General features: G+C 41.1%; 1 protein-coding gene across 1 annotated transcript; it reads right to left on the reverse strand.

The window, feature by feature from the left end:
- Positions 1 to 158: 158 nt before the first annotated feature.
- On the reverse strand, positions 159 to 27,975 carry LOC114449672 (adenylate cyclase type 1-like). The gene is made up of 20 exons (XM_028427490.1): positions 27,367 to 27,975; positions 24,751 to 24,900; positions 24,361 to 24,479; positions 18,384 to 18,495; positions 10,129 to 10,256; positions 9,165 to 9,323; positions 8,734 to 8,875; positions 7,482 to 7,637; positions 5,171 to 5,368; positions 4,981 to 5,078; positions 4,806 to 4,890; positions 4,346 to 4,435; positions 3,983 to 4,245; positions 3,130 to 3,256; positions 2,580 to 2,696; positions 2,335 to 2,481; positions 2,138 to 2,236; positions 1,925 to 2,039; positions 1,724 to 1,848; positions 159 to 1,590 (listed from the first exon to the last, which is right to left on the reverse strand). Exons 1-20 carry the CDS (start codon positions 27,973 to 27,975, stop codon positions 1,168 to 1,170), a joined length of 3,462 nt encoding a protein of 1,153 aa, XP_028283291.1. The 3' UTR covers positions 159 to 1,167.

Below are 27,975 nucleotides of genomic sequence, written 5' to 3' on the forward strand. Positions count from 1 at the left end.
GTCAATAATCCCTGTATTATTTATAGGAAAAATGTAAATGTGCTTGGTTCTACCTTTGACCACAATACTATCCCTTGATAAGTGCTCTCTTGTGTTGATGAATGTCATACTTCATACATCTGGAAGTCTGTTTACACACAATGTTTGCACCATATGTACACATGTTTTGTTTTGGTCCTCTGTGTGATGTTCTGTTGTAGTTTGTGACTGGTCTAGTTTTGGCATTAACTAGTTTCCATAGCAGCACATTTCCAACTCTGAAGGTCTACACATCTGTTCCTTCTTATGACCTGTTGTCAACCGCAAACATTGTGGTTTTTTTGCTTTCTCTCTCTGAAAGGCAAAAAAAAGTTTTAGGTCTACCGATGGTATTCGAAAGAGTGGCTCAGTATGGTCAACCTACTGCAATGTTTCCTCTCTCCTGTATGGTGAGGCAATATAAAACTAAGGATCTATGGAGAACTCCGTACTTTGGTTTTCTTTCAGCAGGAATACCTTTACTATGGCTCTCAATTCTTAAAAACTCATGCACTGTTAACTGTAAATATGCCATCATAAAAAGCCTATTTCATCTGGTGAGTATAAAAAACAATGATTTGGTGCTGTTTTGTTACAATTCAGAACTGTTCACACATGCATACACACACTCACAAGTACACACATGCATGCTTACATACATCAAAAAAGAAACATCACAGTTTTACACTGTAAATAATGCAATGTATCCTTGGCATAATTAGAAAGACAGTACAAAAGCAATAGCATCATCAGTCTTTTGCTGGATATCAATGCACACATCCATTGCACATGGAATATGCACTACATTTAAAAAAAAGAAAGAAGAAGATGCACATTACCTGGACCTGAGGGAACCCAAGAACACCACAAATCTCATCATCTGGTAAAAAGATGTTGAAAGAGGATTCTGGGTACCTGTCTCTTTACCTCACATTCTGTCTTTGAAGAGTGGCAAGCAGTTAAAAATCCCTAAAAGCATGTCTGATTGTCCGCATCATCTCTTCACTTCTCCTGAAGTTCATATCCTGAATATGCACAGCCTGTGTTGTGCCTGTAAGCTCAGGATTTATACCTGGACAGCCATGACTTCTCCTGGCTTCCAGCCATGTATTTTTCCTGCTGTATTTCAGACAATGTGTATTATTCTTCCTACACTGCTACATCTGCAACAGCTGCCACAGCCTGAATTTCAATCTCAGTCACCTCTACGTTGTCCTCCTCATCCTCCTCTCCCACTGCGGGAACACTGGGCAGAGGCAGGCATATTGCTTGGCTGTTGCTGCTGTTGGCAGCGTTCATCTGAATGTTGCTACCCATGCTGGAATGGGCAGTGAGGCTGGCGGTGGAGGGGAGGCTGCCCAGATTAGTTGGGACGCTCGTTTTACCACAGGAGTGGATCCGCCGTGCCAGGCTGGCAGAGCGCATGACTGACGAAGTGGTTACAGTGCCCACACCCTGAACTTTCCCTTCCAGGAAATAAGTCAGCATCTCACCTTTACCTTTTACACTGATCTTACCACGGCAGACCAGGTCGTAGTTGGTGTTCAGTAGCCGATAAACGTCCTCAGTTACCTGCACAGGCAGATATTACACATGAATAGAAGTTTAAAGATGACAGAAAACAAATGTCACATGCTTATTTTCAGCTTGTTAGCCGACAGACTGTTCCTTCTCTATCTCCCTTTCCTCATATGTTATAGTGTACCTGTATTTTTCCTGGTACTCCAGTGCTGTCCATCCGACTGGCCACATTGACTGTGTTCCCCCATATGTCGTACTGAGGTCGCCGTGCTCCAATCACCCCTGCAACCACTGGACCTACATTGATACCTTTACAAAGCCACACATTTAAGCTTATTTAATCCACTTCGAATCACTGGACACATCATCATAAATGTAGACTTACCCACTCTCAGGACAAACTCGTTGTAGGACTGATAGTTGATTTCATCCAAAACATCAAACATTTCAATGGCGTAGTCTGCTATGGTGCTCAGATGGTCGTAACCTGTTTTTTTGGCCTAAGGTTAGGAAAATACAGTGACATTATTTTTGAATTTGGTCTTAAATATTATTCAACACTAAGTCAATTTACATAACTAAAAACAAAATACACCACCTTGGTACCAATGGTGGGGACAAGTCCCACAGCTGCCATGTATGTACTGCCAATGGTTTTGATTTTCTCTATGTCTTTGTAGCACTCCTTATCCATTAGCTGCAAAAACATACATTCAAATAAACACGCAACCCTTAATTGCAAACCAATGTAATATATATGACCAATATACAGATAGACTTGGACAAAGTTCGTACCTCGTCAAAGTCAGCAATGATCTCATTCAGTAGTCTCAGGCACTCCACTCCCATGTTGTTTCCATCCAGCTCAATGTAGAAATCATTAAAGTTTGGGATTGAGGCAAACAGGACACCGACTTGTGCGTAAGACTGATAGTACAGGTCCTAATGTGAAAGACAAATAAAACAAAAATGTCCTCTGATGCTATTCTGCCATTTCATCTACCATCTGTCTGCCTGTCTCTCTATTAAGCAAGCCTCACCATGTTCCTTGGGTTTGACATTAAGAAGTGTTGTGCGACGTGAGCAGGCAGAAGGTTGAAGAGGATCCTCCTGTTGTCCAGCTTTACTTTTTCCATCCCGTCTCTCTCCTCTTCTGCCTAATAGCAAACACAAGCCATCCAGATTCAGCAGTGAGAACTCCAGCTTGTTCCACATTTTCACCACACGGAGGCAGTAAAAAGCCTCATGAGCCCTTACACTATGGTCTGCTATAAACCTCATGAAGCCTCTACTTGGGTAAGATGCTAATCCAGCTATTTAAAGGGTTAAATGATTTAAAATTCAGCTTCCACAATTCTATCCAACCATGCAATACACTCCAAATGAAACCAAGCCAAAACAAGCTTCTTTGCCTTGTTTTTGCCAAAGAACAGACAGCTGGCAGCCTATAAATATACATCCTCCTCACACAACCCAATAGTTTATACATATCAAATCTGAAATGGCAGAATTTCAACACGTACATTGTGATTTAAAAAAAAAAACAGCATCTTTCACATTCACTGAGACATCAATACACAATGTCCTGACCTGCACAGCCCATAGGAAGTCCAGCCGTAGCTTGAGGTCAAGTTGCCTGGAGTGCAGGGCCAGGGCACTGACAAAGAGCAACAGAGACAGGATAGGCTCGTAGCCCCGGATGTGGAAGGACCCCCCACTGTGGAAGAGACCCACACACAAGTCAGCACTGCAGCAGACCACACAGAAAAACCTACACAGGAGGGTTGAATAGACCCCCCACGGTGCCCAGAGAGATCATGGGTAAAGTTTTACTTTTAAAAGTAGGGGGGGGGGGGGGGAAATGCAAATCATCAAAACAAAACTTTTAGGCAAAAATAACTTTTAATGTCACAATAATGTTGTAATGTTACGTTGTTCACAGATGGGTGACTGTATCAAACAAAATTCGATTTTGAGAATAAATCTTCATCTTAGTAACCTTAATAATTTACCATAATCATTTTTCAGTTGCACATTTATGATCTGAGCTCTACTAACATTGGCCGGGCCCCTGGGTACTGGGCTGAAACAGCTAACGTGGTCCCATCATCCAACCCACATTGTCCTCTCAGGCTTCTGATTTGGAACTAATAAGCATGTGTGTTGCTTCAAAGGGTGGAAAATGAAAGAGTATGTGGGCTGAAGACAAGCATTGACTCCTCCACACACATACATCTCAACACATACTGTAAAAGCCAAGCCTCTAACTCATGGTTGTTCAGTGTTCCCCAGCTCAAAAAAAAAAAAATCCAATCACTACCTCTGATACACAAGGATACACATGATGCGTCATAATTACATGATCGCACAACTCTCAGAAGGATCTCTGAACACAAGTGTATGTCTGGTGTTGGTAGGAACATGTTGTGCTTGTGAACCTCACCCCGCAGTCTTGCGAAAGCCACTGAGCTCCAACACGGTGACATACAGGACCCCCAGAAGAAGCATTAGTGCCATCTTTGGCAGCCAGGAGACACGCAGGAAAAGTGCCAGGGTAAGAGTGCCCACCACACAGGACAGGAAGGCGTAGCGGGCGCCGTCACACGGCAGCTCTGCCATGGTGTGGTTAACGCCGCTGTCCATGTCGATGATGACAATGGAACTGTTTGTGTTGGCACTGCCCCACAACCAGGGCATGCAGCCCACCTGACAGAGACGAACAGGGAGATATACGTTCAGTAGTGGAATGTGATTGTTTACTTGTGTTGTCTGTATAATGCATAGTCTACTTCCCTTCCTCACTTACCACACAGGCCTGGGCCACAGCGTAGATTAAGAGCACTATGAGAATACAGAGAGCAGTGCGGATCTGAATGTTGAGGCACCCCGGAAAACACTGAGGGAGGAAAAGTAGACAAACACAGACTTACACACTGCATGTGACAACACACACTTAGCTTCGTTGTGATGCTAGAGCTCAGTTATCATAGTGTTTAACTTTAATCTTGGTTATGTGTTATGTGGTGGCAACGAAGAGAGCCTGAGACTCACAAAAAACATTTTTTTAAAGATATATATCTAATATATACTTACTTAGTATATTATAGTCCTTTATTTTACAATAAAAATGACTGAAATTGTGTGATGCTATACAAGGAGGGATTTGAAGACTAAGGTAGAGACTAGGGTAAGTAAATATTAAAAGTGAGAGCGCATACGTTGTATTTATAAAAGGCTTACTCAGATAAGAGAGCATTCATATTTACCTGTACTCTAGTGATATGCAGGTACATGATGCAAGCTACAAGGAAACAGATGCAAAAGACGAGAAGGACTAGTACCACTGTGCCCCTGAAAAAAAGGAGAGCGTAAGGTTGAGTAGAAATTGCTTAAAGATTTGAATAGATAAAAAAAATCATTTGCTTTAACGTGTTAACGTACTGTGGTATGATGAGGAGATAGACAAGGCCAAACAAGGCAGCTAGGATCAGAGAGAGGACCACTGCGCTGGTGAAGTACTCATCAGGAACCTGGTGGTACTGTGTAACAACCACATGAGGCTGAATGAGATTCTTTCATTCATTCACAACGAACTCATTGTATCACGCCTGCAGTGTCTTAAATCCCTCACCCTCTGCTCACGCTCAGAGCACTTATACATGAGTGTGAGGAAGTTGAGGTCTGCCGTGTCTGACTCAGTCTGGCGGGCCTCGATCAGCCGGCCTATGTAGCGGTTGACCCTGGTTCTGGGGCTGCTCTGGATCAAGTTAGCCTGGTTAGCGTTGTTGCGGTTCCTCAGCTTCTGTGGAGCCGTTCGCATGGCCCTCCGCTGGTGGGATATAAAAAAAAAAAGAAGAAGAGAAAGAAGCATTTACTGAAAACTCAAATAGTTTGATAAATAGACTCCACTGCAGCAGCACTACTGGACTATTATCATATTTGGAACAAGGGTGAATAAGAGTCAACAATAAACACGGGCAGCTTATTATACTTTCAAATTACAACATTGCCTTCACGCTTAACTTCATTACCCAATGCACCCCACTGTGTCTAAGTGTCTTTGGCAGCCAAAGTGAACAGCTTTGCAAAACATTGGGCATTGGAGCAAAGCCAGAAAGTTAACACAACAGAGCGGATGTTTGTGTGTGTGAGTGAGTGTAATACATGTAAAAGAGCACTGTGTAGCTGAACAGTAGTTAAACAGAAAAAGTCAGGATCACCAGAGGTTTCATGGGTTCATGACATGACATGGACATGTAGAGCTCATACGCTTCATTTATTTTATAATTTACCACATTCATTGTCTTTGTATATAACCTCACTACCTTCACTTTCTCTCATCCTTGCCTCCTTGGTCACTTCCCTGCTCCTATTTATCTTTCCTTCTTTCATCTTCTCTTTCCTCTTTTTGCACCCATACATCCCTTATATCTCTGCATCCCTCACACTCAATGTTCTGGTTTATTTATAAGACCAGCAGCCACACACTGGCCTGCAGACGCTGCCTATATTCCATACTGTGCTCATGCCTGCTGCACTGAAAAAAAAGCTATTCATTTATCTCTCTGTCCCTCATATTGCTCACTTTCGTGCCTTGAATGCATATGTCATTTCACACAGTGTGAGTGTGAGTGTGTGGTCTGAATGTAAAATTACCATTCTGTGGGAGGTTTATAGATGACATAACCTGTCGCCCTTTTCCATTTTTCTGTTTTATAGTAATCTCCCTCCTGTCTATGATGTGAGGATGCTGTCATTACCACTAATGTAGACGTATAAGGGGACACACAGCGCTGTACTACACTACAACACTGACAGAGACATTATAAAAGCACATGTTTGCATTTCTGGGAAAACACCTTTTGATAAATATAACACACACATACACAGACACTGCTGCCACAGAGCTTTCCAACCTGGTACTCATAACAACTGTGGTTTTTAAGTGAAATATTAATACTATATTAATGAGGATATTGTGTACATAACCCAGCTCTTGTCATAGCAGAAACAGAAAAAAAAGATACAGTATTTTGCCGGAAACAGTACAGTGTGAGGCTCGAGGGTGAGAAACTCTACCCACACCTGCAAAGCGTGGTCATGCATGTTGGTAGTCAACACCCCATTCTGCAGGAAATGCTGCAAAATGGGGCAACACCAGCACCTTGTTCACCTGCCAGCAGATTTCAATAAAGCAAAGATGTTGTGTCATATTTAGTTTGCTTGAAATGTCTTTGTTGTGTTGTTAAACGTAAGTCATGATGGCATTAGACTTTTTTTCTCCAAGTTGACAAAAAGGCAGCACAAAAGAAGCCAGAGAGTCAGGTCAAACACAATCAATTTGACTGAATGCATTTTTTTAATCCATATAGCATTATAATTTTGTTATTGTAAAAAGTTTCAGCCATGCAGTGAGAATTAAATATATAATTAAACCCTGGAATAAATGCTAGCATCGTGGTTACTGTTTCTTCAGGTGGAAAGAGTCCTTATATACAAAGGTGTGTATACCCACAATGTGATAAATAAGCCGTCTTACAACAGCTGGTGAAAGGATTGCATAGCTGTCAGCCACATGATTTATTTACAGACACACCAGATCAGTGATAACCAGTGCTGTAGTGATCTAAGAGCCATATGTTTGTATATTTGAAAGTTTACGCTTCGTTTGAAATACTTGCACCTTTCGTTATTATGTGACGTTCAATGTGCACAGAGTGCATTGTTATGGCAGCTATGACAATGGAAGAGTATAGAGGACATTCTCTTGCATGCTGTTAATGTTTGTGAGAGACCCTTTATGCAGACTATACAGATTTAAGTTGTACTTTAAATACAGATCGAGGTGGAGCATTACTTATTATTTTTCTAAACAGTACATCTCTTCACATCACAGCACGGACAAACACAGAAACGTCAACACAGACACGTAGAGTTTATACCTTATCACCGTCCTCGCAGTTCATGACATTGGAGAAGGGAATCTCAGCCTTGAACATCTTCCTGCAGTGCATAAGCTGCACTAGTAAGTAGCACACAGTTTTGAACTTCATCTTTTTGGCGGGCTTTATATCCGAAAGAATCAATCCTGGGAATATCTGTCACCAGATAAGAAATGGGAACAAGGATTAAATCATGACGATACCCCACACAGAAATAATGTACGGGTGTAGAACTTATATACAGGCATTGGACTGGACAGTACGCTCATGCACACATGCATGCAGTCATTTATTATCAAGCTCAGGAGTTTAACTAGAAAATAAGGGCAAGGTCAAATCCCTTAGGTGATTTTTAAAGACTGTGTTGCCCTTTTTTTCTCTTCATTCACTTCTTTCATGAAGTTGTGTTAATCATCCGCTGAAGACTTTGTGTATCAAGAAATATATGTTTTGTTCGTTGCATTAATTCACAGCAGTCAGGGTGCATCTCTCTCTCTCTGAGCCTCGTCTTTGATGAACCATCAGTTATATTAAGAGGATTACCAACGTCTCTCACATATCAAAGGAAAAAAAAAAGCACGCAACTGGGTTGTTACAGGTTAACACGAAGAACCCTGTAACCTTTATACAAGCGTTATCATAGGAACATGAAACCTGCTGCAAGAAATAATCATGAGAGGAGAGGAGAGGAGAGGAGAGGAGAGGAGAGGAGAGGAGAGGAGAGGAGAGGAGGCCTTATGGATATAGAGACAAGACTGAAATTCCCTCTCCAGCTGCTTGTGGCACCTCTGTTGGAGCTGTGCGTGTTTTTGTGTATGCTCTGACACACACACATCTCTGTAAGTTTGTCGGACTGTGCAAATGTGAGATGATAGATGCCACAGGCTCTTTTCCCCCCTTTTTCTCTTTATAGCCTCAGTCCAATCCATTACAGACTGGAAGTGAGATCAGCTCAACAACAAATGCGTGAGAGCTCCCTCATATGAGGCCGGGTGCTGTAGTGGTCAACTATATTTCCTCTTGAAGGATGTTGTTGTAGATCTTGGCACAGAAGTAACGACTAGTCAAGATAAGCCTGCTCTTTTAACTTAGCCTGCTCTGACTTACCATGTAGGTCCATTAGTATGGATTAACACTGCAGAAGATTTGCTAATGTGGACAGTACACTGTCGAGGTATTAAAAGGTTCAACTGAGGCCACGGTGGAATAAAGATACACATACACTCCTCAGTGCAAAACTGAAGCAGGATACCTTCCGTCGGTGAGATGGCACTATAAAGAAGGTTTCAATTTCATGTTTTTGGAGGAAGGCGTTCCTTTCATGGCCATTTCCAGGCTCCACCTCATAGTCTCCATTTAGGCACTCGAGCGTAGATCTGGTGATGTGAACTTTCCTGTGGCACAGATAGGGCAAGCATAACGCAAGCAGTCACAAAAAGCAGAGGTTATTTTAACATGGACCCATCATAGGTGCATCACATGCAAAAATGATATTTTCTCCCAGCTAGGACTCTTTTAGTTGTCTAGTCATGGGATAATATAGCATACATTAATATTATATATGAGGGTAATGTAATGCACCTTCTTTCCTCAGACTCCATATACTTGCCATGTTTTCCAATTTATTAACCTTAAAACAAACAGTGTCAAACAGCTACAGCATGCACAGCATTCAGTACTGACCCAGGTAGTCCTCCAGCCTCCATCACATTGGCCAGGGTCACATCATTTGACCACACATCATATTGCCATTTCCTGAGGCCCAGCACTCCACACAGCACCCGACCCGTGTGCAAGCCCACACGCATGTTTAAGTTGACTTCTGTGGCCTCTGCTACTGACCTGCAGGGACAGACAACATGGGGGAAGTTAGAGTATATACGTCCTCTATATCTGTATTAGAGGGGTCTAATCTTGGATTTCTGGAGTCATTACTGATGCTGATTTTGGGTGTAAAAAATATAATGATGATAATTGTCAACCTGTTTTGTTTAGTACACTACATAAGATATGTTAGAATTACACAGTAAAGAAAAATTAGTCATTAAGATGTCAGAAATATATTAGCAACACTAAGCAGCCCTCTGCTACATGTGCTGCAGACAAACTATGGGATTACAAAATATTAAAAGGATCACAAACACCTTTTATTGCTTTATCCTCTATAAAATCGAAGTGTGTAAATAATAGTAAAAGCTGTATCTGTCCTCAGTCAGAAGCAGTCTTTCTGTGAGGTCAAACGCAGGTGATACACATCCTAATTTAACTACAAGCATTCTTTGTCAATAGGATTTTGTAAAGAGGTGGACGGCGAACAAAAGCTGTTCAGAAATGTTCTTCTCTGCTCAAAAATAGACTGAGAACAAAAACAACTGCTAGTTTGAGCATTTCTATTTAATCAGTGTAGGGGGAAAAGTTCTAATTAACACACTCGCAGTCAAGTCATGAAAGTATCTGATTTAATCTTCTGCTGCGACTCACTCTGGCTTTTTTTATGCAGACTATGCAGCAAAAGCTTTCCAGTTTAATAAATGCAAAGTTCATTATCCTCCTCCATTAAAGAATTTTCCTCTCAATGAAATAAAGTAATATTTCTTTATATTAACAATGCCAGTTCTCTTAATGTTCGTACATGTAAGAGACTCACGTTATAGTGTCGATCATGTCGAGACCCATCTCTACACAGCAGTGGGCGTGGTCTGTCTTGGGTTGAGTTAGTCCGGACACACAGTAGTAACAATCGCCCAGGATCTTAATCCTGCGACAGTGGTTTTCCTGTCAATCAAAAAGCCAGATTGAGACATGGTGAGTACATGAAATCCTCAAAAAAAAAAAAAGGATGAGCCAGTCACCAACAAAAATCCTCCTCCATCAATCACCAGCTGCTGTAATAGATGCAGCCATCATGGTGGAGTTTAGTCGAAAAACATTAACAAAGAGCAAACCTTTAGAATTCCTCCTGTTTAATCAAAGGAGTGTCCATTCATTCATCTATTACACCTGTAAAGAGTTGCAGAGGCTTTCCCTTCTTTCATGAAGCCAAACTATGTTGTGAGGATGTCTTTACATTTATGGCAGGTTTCCAGACTCTGGACCTTCTGGGCCACAGTTAGGTTGTCCAAACCGACTACAATTATAGAGGTGATACAGAGATAATGATATGAATGATACACCCTCAGATGTGGTGGAGCACTTCAGTGTTGTGCCTGAGGTCTTTGGGTGTTTGGGGCTATCAACGTCATACACCCTCACTCGGGTGACCAGGGTTTATCAGACCCTGACTTGTGTCCCAGCAGCGCTGGCCCATAAATCACTCTTCTTGAGCCACAGCCATCTGGAGGACCACTCTGCTGCCTCTGTGGCAGACTTTATGGCTCTTCTTTTGGCAGCCCCCAGTGATTCTGAGTGGAGTAAGGACCCAGCACAGAGATCGGCCACCGAAGCCTCTGCACCACACCAGGGCTTCGCAGTGTGCCTTCCAGTCTGCCCTCCTACACTGCTCCACCAGCTCCTGGTGTTTGCCCCGCTTCTGCTCGTTGGCCTCTTTGATACAGTCCTCCCAAGAGATCGTGAGCTAAGCTAAGCTAACCATCTGTGCTAAGCTAAGCTAACCATCTGCTGGCTGTAACATTACCTTCAAAAGTGAGATATAAAAAGGTTCCACTTTGCATTTCAAAGGATAAACTTACACATGGCTACCCTTGGATCACTTTTGTTTTAGACCAGTGTATCTGTTTGACAGCATGAGCACAAAGAGCTGCCAGTGTGGTCATATAGTTCAAATGAAACAGAAGGAGGCAACAGAAAGTTGGCTTTTTAGACCAGACATATTTCTAAAGGAGAAGGATACACAAAAAATAAATCCAAAGATTAGAGGATCAAACATACATGCTGTATTTCCAGCTCTCTTCACTATTATCTCATGAAAACTGTGAATCTGAACTTATACCAGCAGTAAAATGTCTCCCACCATGCGGTGCTGAATCAAAGGATCAGTCTAAATTCAGGGAATCAGGTGAGTCACTCTCACTCTTTAGGGACAATAAGCAGTGGCATAAAAAGACGGCTTACAAATGTAACCCATTATTAGAGGATATGAGCAACAGACATTCATTTTGCCAGGGAGACCAGGTTACCGTGGGCGCCTTCTCATAACCCTTTATTGTTTCCATGGAGGTAATGGGATTGCTGGCCATGCATGGGAGGAGCACAAAGACATAATTATGCACATCGGTGGGCACAAGACAAGACAGATGCTCTATTTTTAACATGGCAGTGTGAGTTTTCAGCCTTTTAGTGGCATCTGTTTGCTGTGTGTAGGTATACCTGCTGTGGTCATGTTTTCTGAGTGCTCTGTATAAGAAGACTGCTCATGTATGATGTATTCTTAGACACAAACCTACAAAAGAGAGGAAGCTATGTTGCACTGCACCAGTGCACAGAAAGCCATTTTTATCAATATACAGAACTAAGATATAAAAATGAATGCATCAAATGAGAATTCAAAATTATTTAAAATACATAACTTAGTCTGTAATACAATCACAACATTCATATTTTGCTTAATGTTTTTGGTTCACTGTACAACTTCAGTACCATGAAAGCAAACAGCTTGTGTGATATATTGTTGAAATAAAGACAGTAATTGGTTTTCATAGAATAGAAGATTATAAAACAATATTTAAATGTACTTACATTACCTAGACCTGTTACCAAGGCCAATAATAGTACAGTCCAGTAATTAGCTTGACCTCCAGGGCAGAAAATAATAAAACTGCAGTTCTTCAAATGGCCACTTGAGGGTGGTTCAGAAATGTGTCAATCCTCCCTAACCTCCTTGTTAAAAGGCCTGACTTTAAATAAATAACTAAACATGCTTAAAATAGTTTTGACTGCAGCTTCCTGTAGGAGATTATTATATAACGTATCAGTTTAAATTGTACTATATCTTAAAGTTGTGCATGATTCAAGGTGTCTCTGCTCAGCTACACGTATGCTCCACCTCTTTTCCCATTGCTGGATTAAACAGGCATTAGGCAGAGTCATATGGTGATGGACAGAGCCTCCCACACTTCAAAACCGCTTTTCAGGAAACATATGATGGACATCATGCAGTGTTTGTCCTGTTTTATACACAGCCCAGTGCATCAAAACGAGGCCTGAGTTGAAGCAGAAGAAGTTGGTATAGCTGCTATGAATTCTTGGCAGTAAGACTACCCCGCAAGTCTTTCTGTTTCACAACAACAACAGTTTTCTTTACTAATTGTAACAAAGCCACTGAAGACTCCTGAGGTTAACTTAGGTCAAAGCGGAGCATTAACAGATGGTGCTATAGAGAGGCATGGCTGAAGCTACAGGAAGCGGGGAAAGCCCTGGTACTTACAGAGTCTCCTACTCTGTACTTTTCCTGTGCTAATCTGCAGTGTGAGGGTTTAGGAGCTGATTCAGACCCAAGCAGGATTACCACCGTCATGTGACAGTGAGGCATTGTGGGGCAATCTGGGTGGTCATCATGGGTGAGTAAGAAAGATGGTGGCAGATTTTAACACCTGCTTACAGTAAATTAAAAAGACAGGTCTAGCTTGAGTTTAGTTTGTTTTCGGTTATATTATTACCAGACAGGCACCTTATATGCTTTCAGGGATACGAATTAGCAAACAACTCAGTGCACAGGGACAAAGAGAGGGAGACAAAACTGGGACAGGGACGGGGGGGCAATTCAATAAGTGATTATGAAGAAAAGGCCGCTGAGAGGGGCAGTTCATTTCCTACAAGTCCCCAAAGGAGAGAGACAGAGAGAGGACATGCTGTGCACTGCCTTTGGTACAAAAGCAACAATCACTGCTGTGTGTACACATTATTGATGGAGCTAAAGATAAGGACTTCCACTTCTGTAACTTTGGGGGAAAGGACAGGAGGTGTGCCACACTGCCATGTTCTCCCTGTTCAAAAACAGCAACACTAATTACACCATTTTATACATTTTATATGAGGCCATTCGACAACGTATAAATCTTTTTTGGATTTATTGAAGCATATTATGTGAATATTTTATCAATATGGACAGGCTGTGTTATTTATTGCGAGCTCCCATGCCTACGAGCGGATGTTTTCCATTTAGTCACCAGCACTCTTTATTGATTTGAATTAATGTCTGTGCACCAACAAATAAAATTAATAATAATAAAAAAAAACATATATCAACACTTCCACCACCCACCTCAACCTGGTGGGTTGAAGAGAGTGGGTGTGAAGTCAACCTATTAATGTAGATATATTTAACAGATATGACAAATAACAAATGTTCAGTGTTTTATTTGCACGGTTGGCACTGGTATTCTGCAGTGTTTTCTTGGAAATTGGTAGAAATATCTTTTGGACACTGCAACTAGAGCCTGCAGTATTTGTGTGAATAATACTGCCAGCACACACACACACACACACACTGATCTAAGGGAGGACACAGATCTGTATCTATCTCATCTATATCATCAAATTAAGAAGATATGCTATTAATTAAGTGAATGTGAAGCAGCGGTCATGACAACATAATATTCACCGTAACAAAGTAAAAAGAAAAATATGTCTCTATCAGATGAAATAATCAGACATATTGAAGCTTAATCTAACTACTGGATGACAAACTGCTGTAATTGTATACTTAGGACTTAGAGTAGGAATCTTGTGACTAACTGGGGACAGCTTTTCCATAAATTACTATTTAACTGAGCAGATTTTTTATAATAAATTGGAAAAACTATTTCTACTCATTTCCTTCTGCGTTAGAGGTCCCAGACTAATCAATCAATCGCTGGATTATCTCAGTGTAGACTATCTTAAAATCAGAGATAATCTGATACTTGAGATTATTTTGTAAAGTTTAACATTCAGTGTTTCAGCTTAATCTCTAACAGTGACTAAAATCCTAATATACCAGCTTCAGTTTTGACCATACTCCTTAAATCTTGTGTATCTCCCAGAGCATTTTGTTTCCTCCTTGCTCCGCCATAAAGCTGGATTGTTTGCTCTGGGTTTTGCTTCAGTCCACAGTTTTTTTTAACACAGGGGAGTTTCAGGACTAGGACAGTGATCCTTGCACCTGTTCATGAAACAAACCCAAAGAGGGTTATATGAACGTGTTTACACCCAGATTTTAGTTTTCTGGCAGGCACCTGGCACCATGTGGGCAGTGAACAGTTTTTGGCTGTGCTCGATTTTAGGAATAAACTCATTTTTATTAGCATCCTACTGTTTTTAATTTTTACTTTTTTTGCCAACAGAGGAGGATTGTGCTTCAAATCCACAAAGCCATTTGGAAAGCTATTTTTCCAGACTATTTAAGTCTGCTCTAGTACTTAATGTGATGCTCAGAAACAGGAAGTAATTGGTTGACAGATACTGTAGGTCTTTAGGTGATTTAATAGGAGAAAAAAAACATAAAATGACTCACTGTGGTAATGAATCACCTAAACCTGCATTTGTGAACTGCTCATACAGTGAGGTAAGATATCACAGTCTTATACATATGAGTGAATGAAAAGTCGAGGAAGTCAGATAGATACATCACCTAAAAATGGAAACATGAAAGAGGAAGAGACTGTGTGGAGAACCACAGGGCATAAAAGACACAGTTGAGGGAAGTAGGCTGCTGCATGTCAATCAAAAAGCCAAGAAACAAGGAGCGGAGGAGTCTGAAAGCTGTGATGCAGGGAGGTGTTGCAAGAGGAGAGAAAAGAGAGACAAGAATGAAAAGCTTTGTAGAGACTCTGCCACGGAAACACGTATGCATACACACACACACATAGAAAAAAGCTCATCCAGTACAGAGCTATTAATGTTATATAGCAGCACCACCACCACCACCAACAATAGCCATAAATGAATCACAGAGTTCCTCTCACAGCTGAAGCTGTTGTTCCGGGTGCTGGACAGACTGTTGGAAACTAAGCCATGAGGAGAGGAAGTGTTTATACAGTGAGGGGGCCATGAGGAGACCAGTTGGTGTGTCAATTTACATTCTTGTCTTTTGAAGTAAATGTTCCTCATCTATTAAAGTCCTTTAAAGACAAACATTTTTTTCACTGTACATCTCAGTCAGGCTGGGAGCACTACAGTACAGCGAGCACATTCACTGCAACTATGTATGGGGATGATTATTTGCGCCTGCTATTATTTGTGTCAGCCAGGTGGTACATTTTCACCAAGTTTACATATAGCGATAGCGATAAGGTTTCAGTGCTTTTCTGAGATGCGCCCCTTTGCCTTCGCTCTCAGCGGTAGTCGGCAGATTCTCAGCCTGGTGGTGAAGAGTTATAATTACTCCCAGCTTGTGTTCATGTGGGTGGTGGGAATCAAACCGCAAATACTGATCAGTGTGAGTGGGTTTCCTGTAAACTTCAATTTGCAAGCTACCCCCCACCACACAATGGGACACAGTCCAAGCAAGAAGCACTTTTATTTTTTTTTTAAATAATGCTTCTTAATATACTTTTTTTTTTGCCTCTGACCACCCAGCTTATCAGCTCAGGGTAGAGTCACACCTTTGAAAACTGTGTGTTATCCACACATTTCACTGCAAACAATGGATGGAGTGAAAACATGAACTTAATCTTCTCAGCCTACTGTCAAATCCACACACTTTCTGAACAACACATGGGCTCAGACTGTCACAGACAGAGTTTATAATACAACCCCAAACCCTGACAGAACCAACATTTTAGTCAACCTAATAAAAATGTTTCAGCATAATTCCAGAGTCTGAAAAAGTGACACATTTTGAAGCCAGGAGTTGCCCTTGCCATCACTTTAGCAAAATTTATCATTGGAAAGTCCTCATAATCATCAACAAACATGACAACAAGATCAATACACAAACACTACTGCTGCAAAAAACCACTGCTGTCATTTCTCTGCTAAGGACACAGACTCTTTCTAGCAGCAGCAGTGCTAAGTTTACTGTATGCTACCAGGCTGTTATGACAGTAAAGGCAGATATAGAGAGAAAAGGAGGATTTATCATATAAAAAACAAAAAAAGTGATGATAGTGTTAGATTTTCCAGAAGTTCATGCGCCGCAGCTCTGTCTGATGGATGAGTTGAGTTATTTAAAGATTAGTTTGAAATTCTCACCTGTAACCATTTAAGTGGGCTGTGCTCTTTGACACAGGATAGCTCAACAGAAATAGTGTAATCCTTCTTATATGAAGCATCTGTGAATTTGTGAACAGGCGTGAATTTAGAGAGGAGAGGAGAGGAGAGGAGAGGAGAGGAGAGGAGAGGAGAGGAGAGGAGAGGAGAGGAGAGGAGAGGAGAGGAGAGGAGAGGAGAGGAGAGGAGAGGAGAGGAGAGGAGCCTTGGTCTGCTACATCAACAGCACTTTAGGAGAACACTGTGTTCCTGGCCCACTTCCCATGCAGCCTGACAAGTCCAAAGAGTGGACAGGTGGTGTGGGGATGGTGCTGGAATGGTATTATGAGATGATGCCCAGTGGCCATGTGGCATCGCCCGCTCTTCGTATGGAACGAGAGGAGTCTGCGTGCCCACAGTGACCACAGCTATGACTCACTGGCATTGCCACTTCCTGCCAAAGTGGATCAGAATGAGTGGGGCTTTGGGTCAGGGCAAGGCTAGAACATTTGATGACAAGTTTCATGGCTGGGGACAGCCTTTTAGAGTAATATGAGGCTCCCAGCTATAGCAGCCAAGCTTAGATTGAACCAATCTATTCAGATGTAAGTAAGAGAATGAGACGGCTCAAAATGCAACAGCAAGAAAACTGACATCAGTCAAATTATTTTGTTGGACGATGGTGAAAATGCAGAAAAATATAATTAAATGAAGCATGACTTGACTTATAAATTTGTATGTTAATGCATTTCAAGGCAAAATGCAACTCTCCACAGGGCAAGGACAGACATACAAAATAGCATCAGTGTGGTAAAACCACTCATTCTACATTAATTGAGAGGCAGTGACAGCTATTTGACAAAAAACAAGTCAAATGAGAGGCACTCTCTTTTTAGTTAGTTCTAAATTTGTGCCTGTAAACAAACAAGTTAAAAATAGAAGCTCTCAACACAGCCAAGTAAAACCTTCTATGAAAGCAAAAAAGGGTTAGTTGTAATCCTGTGGATTAATGGATTTGACAAGGGCATGTGCCTAGTGTAAGTAATAGAGGCCAGATTACATGTAGATAAGGCTGTGGCAGGGTGATCTGCAGGGGCTCAACCTTCTCACCACATAAAGATTGTATGTGTCAGCCAAATTCACATTGCAAGAGATGCAGTTATAGTGTGTGTCCGAAAGTTTCCAAAAGATGTGCCGATTGTGTCTTATATAGCTTCACCTTAAAGTACGCATAGTGTTTTGATGAAAAGATTTCATAACGCGTCAGAAAGTAGAATTGCGTCACTTTGGAAAGTGAATAGATTAACTGCAGCAACAAAAGTTGAGCGGATTTTCAGCACTGAAATCACAAAGAGTGGAATATTGACAGATGGGGGAGCTGAAATCTTTTCCACATGCAAACCGAGAGCAATTGGGAACGAGCACAACTCTGAACTGACTTCATTTTGTTCATTCACAAGCAAGAGAGGAGGTGAGGTTTAGCCCGGGGTAAATCTGGCTGAGATTAAAGAGGTCTGTCAACTCTTCCTCAAATGAAGCGCTAGATAATCATATTAAGCATCATATGGGCTTCCAGTAGTCACTGTGACATCATGCTAAGCTAAGTTGCATGTGCCAGCAGCTTGTGGCCAAGGCAGTACACACACAGACATATACACACACAGACATTGTGTCAAAGTTTGGACAAAGTGTACACAGAGAGAAAAAGAGCAGCTTTGTGTGCCAACAGTGGCAGTAATTGAGGGATACGTCTTCAGGGAAGGGAAACGGACTCACCGTGGCAAGCTCATCAAACTTTCCAAACAGCTCATTTAGCAGTTTAACCAGTTCCTGGGCTGTGCACTGGGAGGCCAAGCTGGTGAAACCAACTATGTCTGCAAACAGGATGCTGTAAAACAAACGGAGAAGATGCATATGAGTCAATGCAGGTTACACAGGGAACTAAATTATTCTATGCCTGATTGGATTAGCTCTCAAAAATTTGCCTAAAATGACATTAAGGTAGTCGATTTTTAACCACTCTATTTGGCATGCTGTGTAAACTAATCAAACACTGAAACTAATGACCTGAAAAAAGGGAAAGAACGAGAGAACCTGCTCCATTCTTCAACTGACAGGCAGCGCAGTCAAGCAGAGCAACTCAAAATAGAAGCAAGAGCATTCTCACGGGGATCAGAGAGGAGACATGTCCTGTTAGGAACTGAAGAGGAGCCATTCTAGGATATAATGCAACCATCAAGGTGCTGTCACCGTCTCCAGGTGAACTTGTATTCCCATATGACAGGCTGCATATAGAAGTGAAAGCACTAGAAGAGAAATCTGCAAACATTTCCCCTGTGTTTCGTATCTGGTCAGAAGTGAACTTACAATAATAATAATAATAATAATAACGTTTTTTTTTACCAAGATAGAAGCCAATGAATAAGAATAAGCCTTTGTATAATGAGACCTAACCCTAAGCAAGCCCCACTGTTTACAGGAACAGCCTGATCACCCTGTTTAGTTCCATTCAGAGGTACCTAGCCTGCAGCAGGTACTTCTCTCTTGCCCGAAATGTCTCTGTCTACTGCTCAGATCCTAGCAGATGACTTCCTGCAGTGCACATATTTGTGTTGACATGGTGCCTAGTGCAGGTCCTCCTACACACCTGGAAATGCAGAGGTGTTTAGTTTGCTGCAATCTGCAACCTCATTACAAGATGTCATACAATCCCAGATGCTGGTGCTTTTGAATCACTAGGGCCTGCAGCATGCACTGTTATACACTCAAAACAGAAAAACACACAATCTTTTATCATTTGAGATCAAATATCCTTGTGTGGACATTATTTTCAGTTCCATATGACATTTGTGCGGTTGAAGCATTAGAGTGTCACAACGTGCCCTGGAACGAAAGATTACTTTTGTTGAAAAGTCTGCTGTTGTTAATGCGTTCCTCGCGTTCTGTCCACCAAGCTGAGAAGAAACTTTTCTGGTGAAGGATTCGCCCTGAGTGCTGTATGGCAGCGGAAGGTGTGAAGATTACTCATCAAACTCTGACTGTCCTGAACAACTTTCATGTCTGCAGCGCTCATACTGAAGGCAGACTGTTGCCTTCATGTGGGCTCGAGTTTTCACGATGTGACAGAGTGCTGGGTCTGGAAGGGAGAGCTGCTAAATGTCATTTTGTCGTTTCACAGATGTCGCTGTAATGAGGGCCCCTGGATTCACTTTGTGTTAATGTTTTAATTGGCAACCATCTGTGGCTGGCAAATATTTGGAAACGTTAAATGCTATGTTAGTGTAAACACTTTGGGGACAATTCAATAAAACTGAACTGATGCAATAATGCCGTGATCAATGAACACAGCCACTGTTGATATTTGTTGTGTGTAGTCAACTGGCCAACAAAAAAAGCTGGATAAAAAAAAAAAATAATAAAAAAAAAACATTAAGTGATCACCGGCCTACACAACACATGCACATCTAAAAAATTCAGTTTCATGTTCCACACTGGACCACAAGCCAAATCAATTTCCATTTTTCATGTAAATTGATTTGAATAAATCTTCTGGGATGCCCTATGTAGGTGGATCTATCAGCAGAACTGGAACACAGAGTTTAGATTTAGTTTTTTATTGGTGTAAAATCACGAATTGCTTTGTTTTTGAAGCTCAGAACGAGCCCTTTATACCACAATGCGAACAAGTTTCTGGAACGGCCATTTGAGGGTGGTGCCCAACTTTACAATAGAGATGCAAGCAACAGTTTTGGGTCTCATGACAACTGGAGAATCTGTAATAAACACAGGGAAGCTATTTTGTTTATTGCAAATACAGATCAGATGAGATGAGAAGATTAGTGATTTATGTGCCTCTTTACTTTCACTAATGATAATTATAAGGCCTAATTTGGCTTGTGACAACAGAGCATTTCCACTCATTCTGTCTGGAGTGCAGTCTATACTGCATGTCTCTGTGACATGTGATATTAAGTTGCTGTATTCTGCTTTCTGCATATTAACTATAGTTTGAATAATGACTACTGAGGGCCCTGCATGTGGCTGCATGACATATAATCTGTCATGACATAATGCAGGAAGCATCCCATTGAGTGCGTGGTCACAATGTCTCCTGACTGTATGTAACCCCCCTCATGTGATGCTCAGATATTTCTGACAGTGTGTTGCCTCATTTGAACCACATGCACACCGTTGTCTTCACACTGACATGAAGAAGATCCAGAGTGTGAGCATGCACAGAGTGTGAGCGTAGTGTGTTCAATAAATATAGTAAATCAGGAAGTATGGCTAAAAAAGTGCTCCTAATTCTATTATGTATTTAAATTAAAATGGCTATTTATTGTGGTGCCATAGTGTGGTTTAAAAGATGCTGGTGAATTTGAAATCAGACACAAATGTTTATATGTGTAACCGCGCACTCAAAAAAAAAAAGTGTTTTATGATTAATGACCTCACCACCATCAGCAAGTCCATAGCAGATCATAAAGGGATACATTATATAAGCTTACTCTGTAATATGTGACCCTGTCCATGTGGGCTATAGAACAAGCAAACTAAATCAAAAAGATATATATACATATGAGCGTGTCCACTGAGCCTGCACATAATATTCCAAAGCATCTGTGATTTCTTTTTAAACTACATGGTGTATATATATATATATATATATATATATATAAATATATATATAAAATAAATAAATATATATATGCATAGCATAACCGTCATTTAAAGCTAGCAGTAATATATATATATATATTTATATATATGCTAGATATTATGCAAACAAGTGGGATTACTGTATGTTGACAGGAGAATTTCTAAGATGATTTTCATTAAGGACTTTGACACCTTCATGTCTATGAGTGGAACAAGTGAAGGGCACTAGGATTAGCTTTTGAATGTGCTCCAGAAAAATCTAAAGAAGCATTGCAGCACTCTAAGCGATAGCTGTATGTTATTCTTCCCTTTGCCCACAGTATAACAAACCTACTGTACTGTATTATAATCACTGCTGGAGGTCAAAACCTCATCCCACCTTGAGCCTCATCTCATTCAGTGAACTACAGCATCATACAAATATACAACAAATATATATTGTATATTTTTTGTAACTTTTCTCACATTAAGAAAAATCCAACACATTGTACTGAATGGATAGAATCAGTTGGCAAGGTATGTTTATAAATGGCATGCTCACCCTACTCACTGTACCTAGCACGTGTTTAAAATAAAAACATGAATATATATACCTGTGTATTATTTGAATGGTTTAGTATTGAATGCACAATAACATGGCACTAGGTCCAGTTATAATATAAAACACATATAGTAGGGGATCCCTGGTCCATCTCTCTATCAGTTTGGGGGTCCATGGCCTGAAAAACATTGAAGATCCCTGTAATATAACTTTATACCCACACAGACTCATTCATCATGTCTTCTCGGCGCACATTTAAGTTATTCCCACAGTTAGGTTAATCTATTGTTTCTACCGCTATGGGAGGCATTAGTGATGCTATTTTGGCAGCTGTGATGTCAGTCCAATCATGCAGTGGAAGATGCAAGCCACATGCAAACTCAGGGGTTAACTTTGGATGCTCCCCTCTGGAGACACAGTATGTGTGGGCAGTGGATGTGCTGACACCAGGCCAATAAAGTAGGAGCATGTCAAGTGCTTACAACAAACTTCAGGAGAATACACTGTAATTTGGTTTGTGTAAATAAGCATCTTCAAACATTATAAAACCTCCAGTCGGGTGATTTTTCTGGTATTATCTCATCAGTCACTGTCTGTTTTATCATTTAATGCATGTAAAATCTCATCTAAAGGCTATAGGCCTGCTAAGCTTTGCAAGCAACTTCCTTACTGAACAATAAACTACTAGTCTAAAGGGTCTATTTGTACAGTTGTAGTCAACTACAATCATCAATCATCCACTAACCAATAAGCATACAGGATAAGCTGCACTGTGGGAACAAGATGAAGTAAGCTGTGGTTGACGAAGCTGAAGTCCAGCAAGAGGCCTGCGGTCTATGCTAAGCTAAAAGCAAAAAGCAAACTCTTGCAAGCCAATCTCTGCTCTTTTTGTTCCCTGGACATTAAATTGGACTCCACAAGAACTCCTTCAGACTGCACAGTGGGAGTTTAGAGACATCTGACTTTGTCACTGTGATAGTTGCAAATGACGCCCCCTTTATAATGCAGGGAGAACTGCAGCTTTGTGTGGTGAGACTACCTGCATGTTTACATGAATTCTGTGCACCAAAGGGTAAACATACAGTAGTGTCAATTGCAATTAACTGAAATAAAGTACTTTTTTTTCAAACAAATTGCTCCTTTAAATGTGACCTTTCTTTATCATGTAGGATACTTAACCCCCTAAAACTGAAAGCCTTTAAGATGTATGAGGATATTTTTCAAAAGGTTCAGGGAAGGTTGTTCAGGGAACGATCCCTGTGGCTGGATTTTAATCAGACACTGCCCACAGTCTCAGAACATAATAGAGAATACTGAGCAAATTGTTATGCACTCTGTTTATTTCTAATTACAGCGGTGCACCCAAATCGTATAAATCATGTCTGCATACAGTCTAGATCACTCTCATAGGGTTGTGCTATCTGAAGGAGTTCAAGGCACAAAAGCAATCAGCCGAGCTCCACTGAGATCTGTCCATATTTAACCGGCATGCGCGCGCATACACAGACACACACAGTGTTATGCAACATGAATTTAGTCTCCATTGCATTTAATCCCCTGTAGCAACTTAATCCTGGGGCTAAGCAAACTCTTCTCCTCAAGCCTCCCTGCTGCTCTGAGAACACAGAGGAGAGGAGGAAGAGAAGGAGATCAGAAAGAGAAACAAGGAAATGCTGGCGCATGACAGGGAAGATTTAACAATAAGTCATGACGCAGACCGAAAAACAGGAAAATAAATATATCAGGATTTTGGTTGGTCACTGGTTTCTGTCTCTAAACAAAACTAACAACAAAAGGAGAAAGAAAAATCCAGGAGTGATCCACATCATTAATGACTCCATTGACTGTTTGACTATGTTTGGATGAGGCGGTCCAAAGACTCTGTCCCAGGAAACTTGTCTGGGGTTAACCTATTAGATGTCACTATGTGTGTTCAGTGTCTGTTTGATTTAGACAGCAGAGCTACTCATTTGGAAATACAACTCTACTACAACATTAAAATGCTATTTACTCAAATCCATCATTTGTAATACTGCAGGAACTGCATCGTTAGCTACGTAATAGTTTACTATACTTTTACCTGAATTTAGGCATACCTTTGAGCAGTTTTAACTGTAATTAGTAACATTTTACACCGTGGTGTTATTGAGCTGGTATTTCTACCCATATTAAATATATATTAAGTGCAATTTTTTGCCTTTCACAGACCTTCAGTGCATTCTGGTCTATAAAATCTGTTAATATTCAGTAAGAAGAAATAAATATTTCAGTTTTTGGTGTTAATGTTTTAGGACACTGTTGGGTCAGATGAAACATTGCTGCATAGCCTTCAGTGTTTCTTTCAAAGGACGTGTTTGGTCAAGTTATTCTGTTTTTTTTTTTAGCCTGCAGTGTAATACATAGAGACAGCGTTTATTCCACTATTTCAGCTGGAAAATTCTCCCATGAGCAGAATATAGTAGCTTTATTTACACTGTTGTCGCCTAAATCAACTTAACAGCCAATAGAGGTCAGTATACACAGTGATCTGCAGCAGTGTTGCTTGGGTCCTACCTGACATTGTCATGGCGCTGTATGTAGATTTTGTGAAAGATCCTTTCAGGGGGCTTCAGGAAATCCTCTTTCATCTCCATAGCTACGTTCCTGGGCAACAGACTCATTAGGAGGCGCTCCTGAGTGTGTGTATGTGTGAAAGAGAGAGAGAAAAAGAGAGGGAAGATAAAGTAAGTCAAACACAGCAAAGTTATCATAGGACAAAGTGTTAGAGTCGATACGAAATGTGCCAGACAAAAAGGCATGAAATCTAACAGAAATGAATAATGTGTCGAAATGACTCACAGCATTGGGTGGGTATACGCACACACACACACACACACACATGCACACACACTCACATACATCTAATTTTACCCCCAGTGTTAAGCAGTGCACAGGTGCCTGTACCTGTTTCTCGTTCTCATCCTCCATACGGAGTCTCTCTTCGATGCAGTTGCGAGCCTGCAGGAAGGCCTTCCTCTGGGCCCGTTCTGTCAGGATGCGCACAAACAGCCCTGACAGGTTGACACTGGTGAACAGCACTGTGTTGGCAACCAACTGTAAAATGGGAAAGGAAATTACATGAGCCGCACAGCTTTAATGTCATTTATAAAGACACATATAGCATTAGGGAAATGTTGTGAATGTGTGAACAGAAAATGTGTATCATAGAAACACATATAATATGTGCACTTATTTGCATGCATTATGTGCATCCCTTCTATTGACTTCTACAACTACAACATAACTGCTAACAAATGGGCTGTTAAGTGCCTTTTTAAATAAAGTATTCATTAATTAATGTATGCATATTTAACATGCAGGATGCATACAGGATGCACCATACATTCTTTGATTAAGTTAAGACTGTGGAGATAAAAGATATACAGTCTAATATTTCTCTGTTTTGGGTGTCTGTGGTGTTGGAATGTTTGCGAATCTGTGCTCTGGCTCATCCATCACAACAGATGCACAGCAGCATGACTGCTTTTAACCTTGTGCAGGACACAGCGACTTTCTTCTTCTTGACTGAGTATGGCTGACTTTTCTAAACAACCCAGACACAGGCCTATAATAGAATCAAGTGTCGGTGGCTGATTTGAAACGTATTATTTAAAATAGTCTGCACCATCTGAAACAATGCACAATAAAAAAAGATTACTACCTTTTCACCGAGACAAAGATGGGCTTTCCATTTTGACAGTGATGATGACATCACTGCTGCTGTGGAACACTTTCTGGATGTCCAAGATAATAACCACTACGTCTGACTGCTGGACAAAGGGGACTATGTTGAAAAATTCAACATAGACCTTTCTCGCTATCTCATCAATCCCCACGTGTACATTACACTTATAGCTATTAAATATAAAGCAAAAGCATTTATGTCTCACTAAGCATCATAAACTGTCCTCACGTGATACACACATTTACATTTATCATGTAATGTCTACTGCAACAGACATGTTCCAATGATGCTCAGGTTACCTTACAGCCTGGAGTAAATAATGTGGACATCTGAGGTAACTGGCGTTAAGAACTTACTCTATAGTACAACTTATACCTTTATTTAATAAGTATGATTAGATTTAGTAAAATAATTCAATCGTGCAAAGTAGATACCTGCAATAGTTGGCGCCATTACACTCGATACTAATGGGTAGCAATGTAAAGGACACAAACCTCTGAGGATTTATCCATTATATTGTTATAGTGTTAATGTGCTTAGGATTAGAGTCTAATTTAGTGTAACGTATTTTCCATATCACATATTATGGTATTTATACAAGCAACACTTGATAAAATGCAGACCTAAAAAGAGCAGGGTCTGTGTTCTCTGTGTTCAGCTATAACAGGACACATATCTACAGAGCCAGGAACCAGTAATAGCCTGCTTTTCAAGTCCAAACTTGCTTCAGTAATAAGATATTTCATGTAGACCAATTCGTGGAAGCAGACAGTACTGCAGTACTGAGTGCCTCGGACCTAGGTGGGTGGTTGGTGCAAGCCTGGGCTGTGCAGGGTCATGCCACACAGCTCATCTCTAAGCTTAATGGATTAGCTATCTCTGGTAGTACAGCTAACACTGTCCTTCACATGGCTATGCAGGTATCTCATAGCCTACATAGACGGAAAAACAATCTCCTCTCTGAATACGCCGCCATCCTCAGAGGGACGAGATGAATTGATCAAATCTCAATTTCCTTTCCGAGAAATGCACAATCTTCACATCATATGTTGCACGTAGGCAGAAATATTCCATTACCCCTGGAGGGTTTGACTGATGTGACATATCTTCATTCCCCACATCTGATGACAGTCAGAAATGTGTGTGTGGTTCATTGTGACAGAAAAAGGTACAAAGATATAAATGTACAGAGTGTAGTGCACCAAATTCTATTTTGGCTCTGAAATGACATGCATGACTTTGCCCTCTTTTTCATAAGTGAAGCATACTGTATAGTGTAATAAAAGTGGTGCAAATGTGTGTGTGTCTGTTTAATTTGCCCTACTTCTGATGCTAGCTGGATGTCACTCCAGTTCTTCATTTCAAGCCAGTTCCTTTTGGGACTTAATCATATCCGCAGGGAGGCAGTCATAGCCATACACACTGCTTTGCTTATTCATTTTTCCCCCTCTGTTTGTTTGTTTTCTTTCCTGCAAGCTAGAGGCATGTATCATCACAGCTATTGCCTCACACTTTACATCATTACATATGCATTAGTGGTATGATGTTTTACAGTTTAAAGTTTAAAGAGCAGGTTATCCTATGTTTTTAAACTCAATCTGCTGACTGAGCTGCCTTTTGTGTGTGTGTGTGAGACCAAAACAGGTATTGTGTTATCAAAGCCTGTTAAAAAAAGCCCATCAATTCTAAACACAGGGAGCTGTCCTTGGTGCTGAACTGACGTCTCAATTATGTCCCTATGTCCTAGGATCGGTGTAAGATATTGGAATTATAAGGATTATTTTAGCCAAACTAATTGTAAAAGTATCCCAGATTAATGGATTAGGCGTACTTACTGTTCTCCATAGTTTCTGTGTTTTCACTGTGACTGAAGTGGCAGTCACAATTAAATGTGAGATGGAGACCATTATTCCAAACACAACGGCCAACAGTGTCCGCACAGGTAGCAGCGCGTAGGCGACGAAGGTGGCCAGGATGAGCTGCCACATGCCCTGCTCCGGGGACGTCGGGGGCTCCATCCCCATCGCGCCCAGCGAGAAGGGGCAGCAGAGAAAGGAGAAAGTGAAGCCGAAGAGCAGCGTCAGGTTGACGATCTGTTGGAGCTGAGTCACTTGCAGGTACTTGACATTAGTTACGATGAAGAGGGAAACGAAGATGACACAATGAACCGGATGGGACCCCTTGGAGATGGTGAGGCTGGGGCCGGACAGCAACTCCACCACGGCTAGTGTGGAGGACATGAAGATGAGCACGGCCAGGGCTTTGAGAGTGGACGTCTGCTCCAGTTTCAGGTTGTAGTTCTGGAAGAGGGACTCGAGTTCCTTGCAGTCGAACTCGTCCTCACACACGATGGTGGTCAAAGGGACACCCGGTGGACAGTGACTTCTCTTCCGCCTGGTTTTGACTTTCTGAAACGGTATTTCCTCCATGTCAGTGCCATTCAT

This window comes from Parambassis ranga, chromosome 17 (assembly GCF_900634625.1).
Source record: "Parambassis ranga chromosome 17, fParRan2.1, whole genome shotgun sequence".
Classification (NCBI taxonomy): domain Eukaryota; kingdom Metazoa; phylum Chordata; class Actinopteri; family Ambassidae; genus Parambassis; species Parambassis ranga.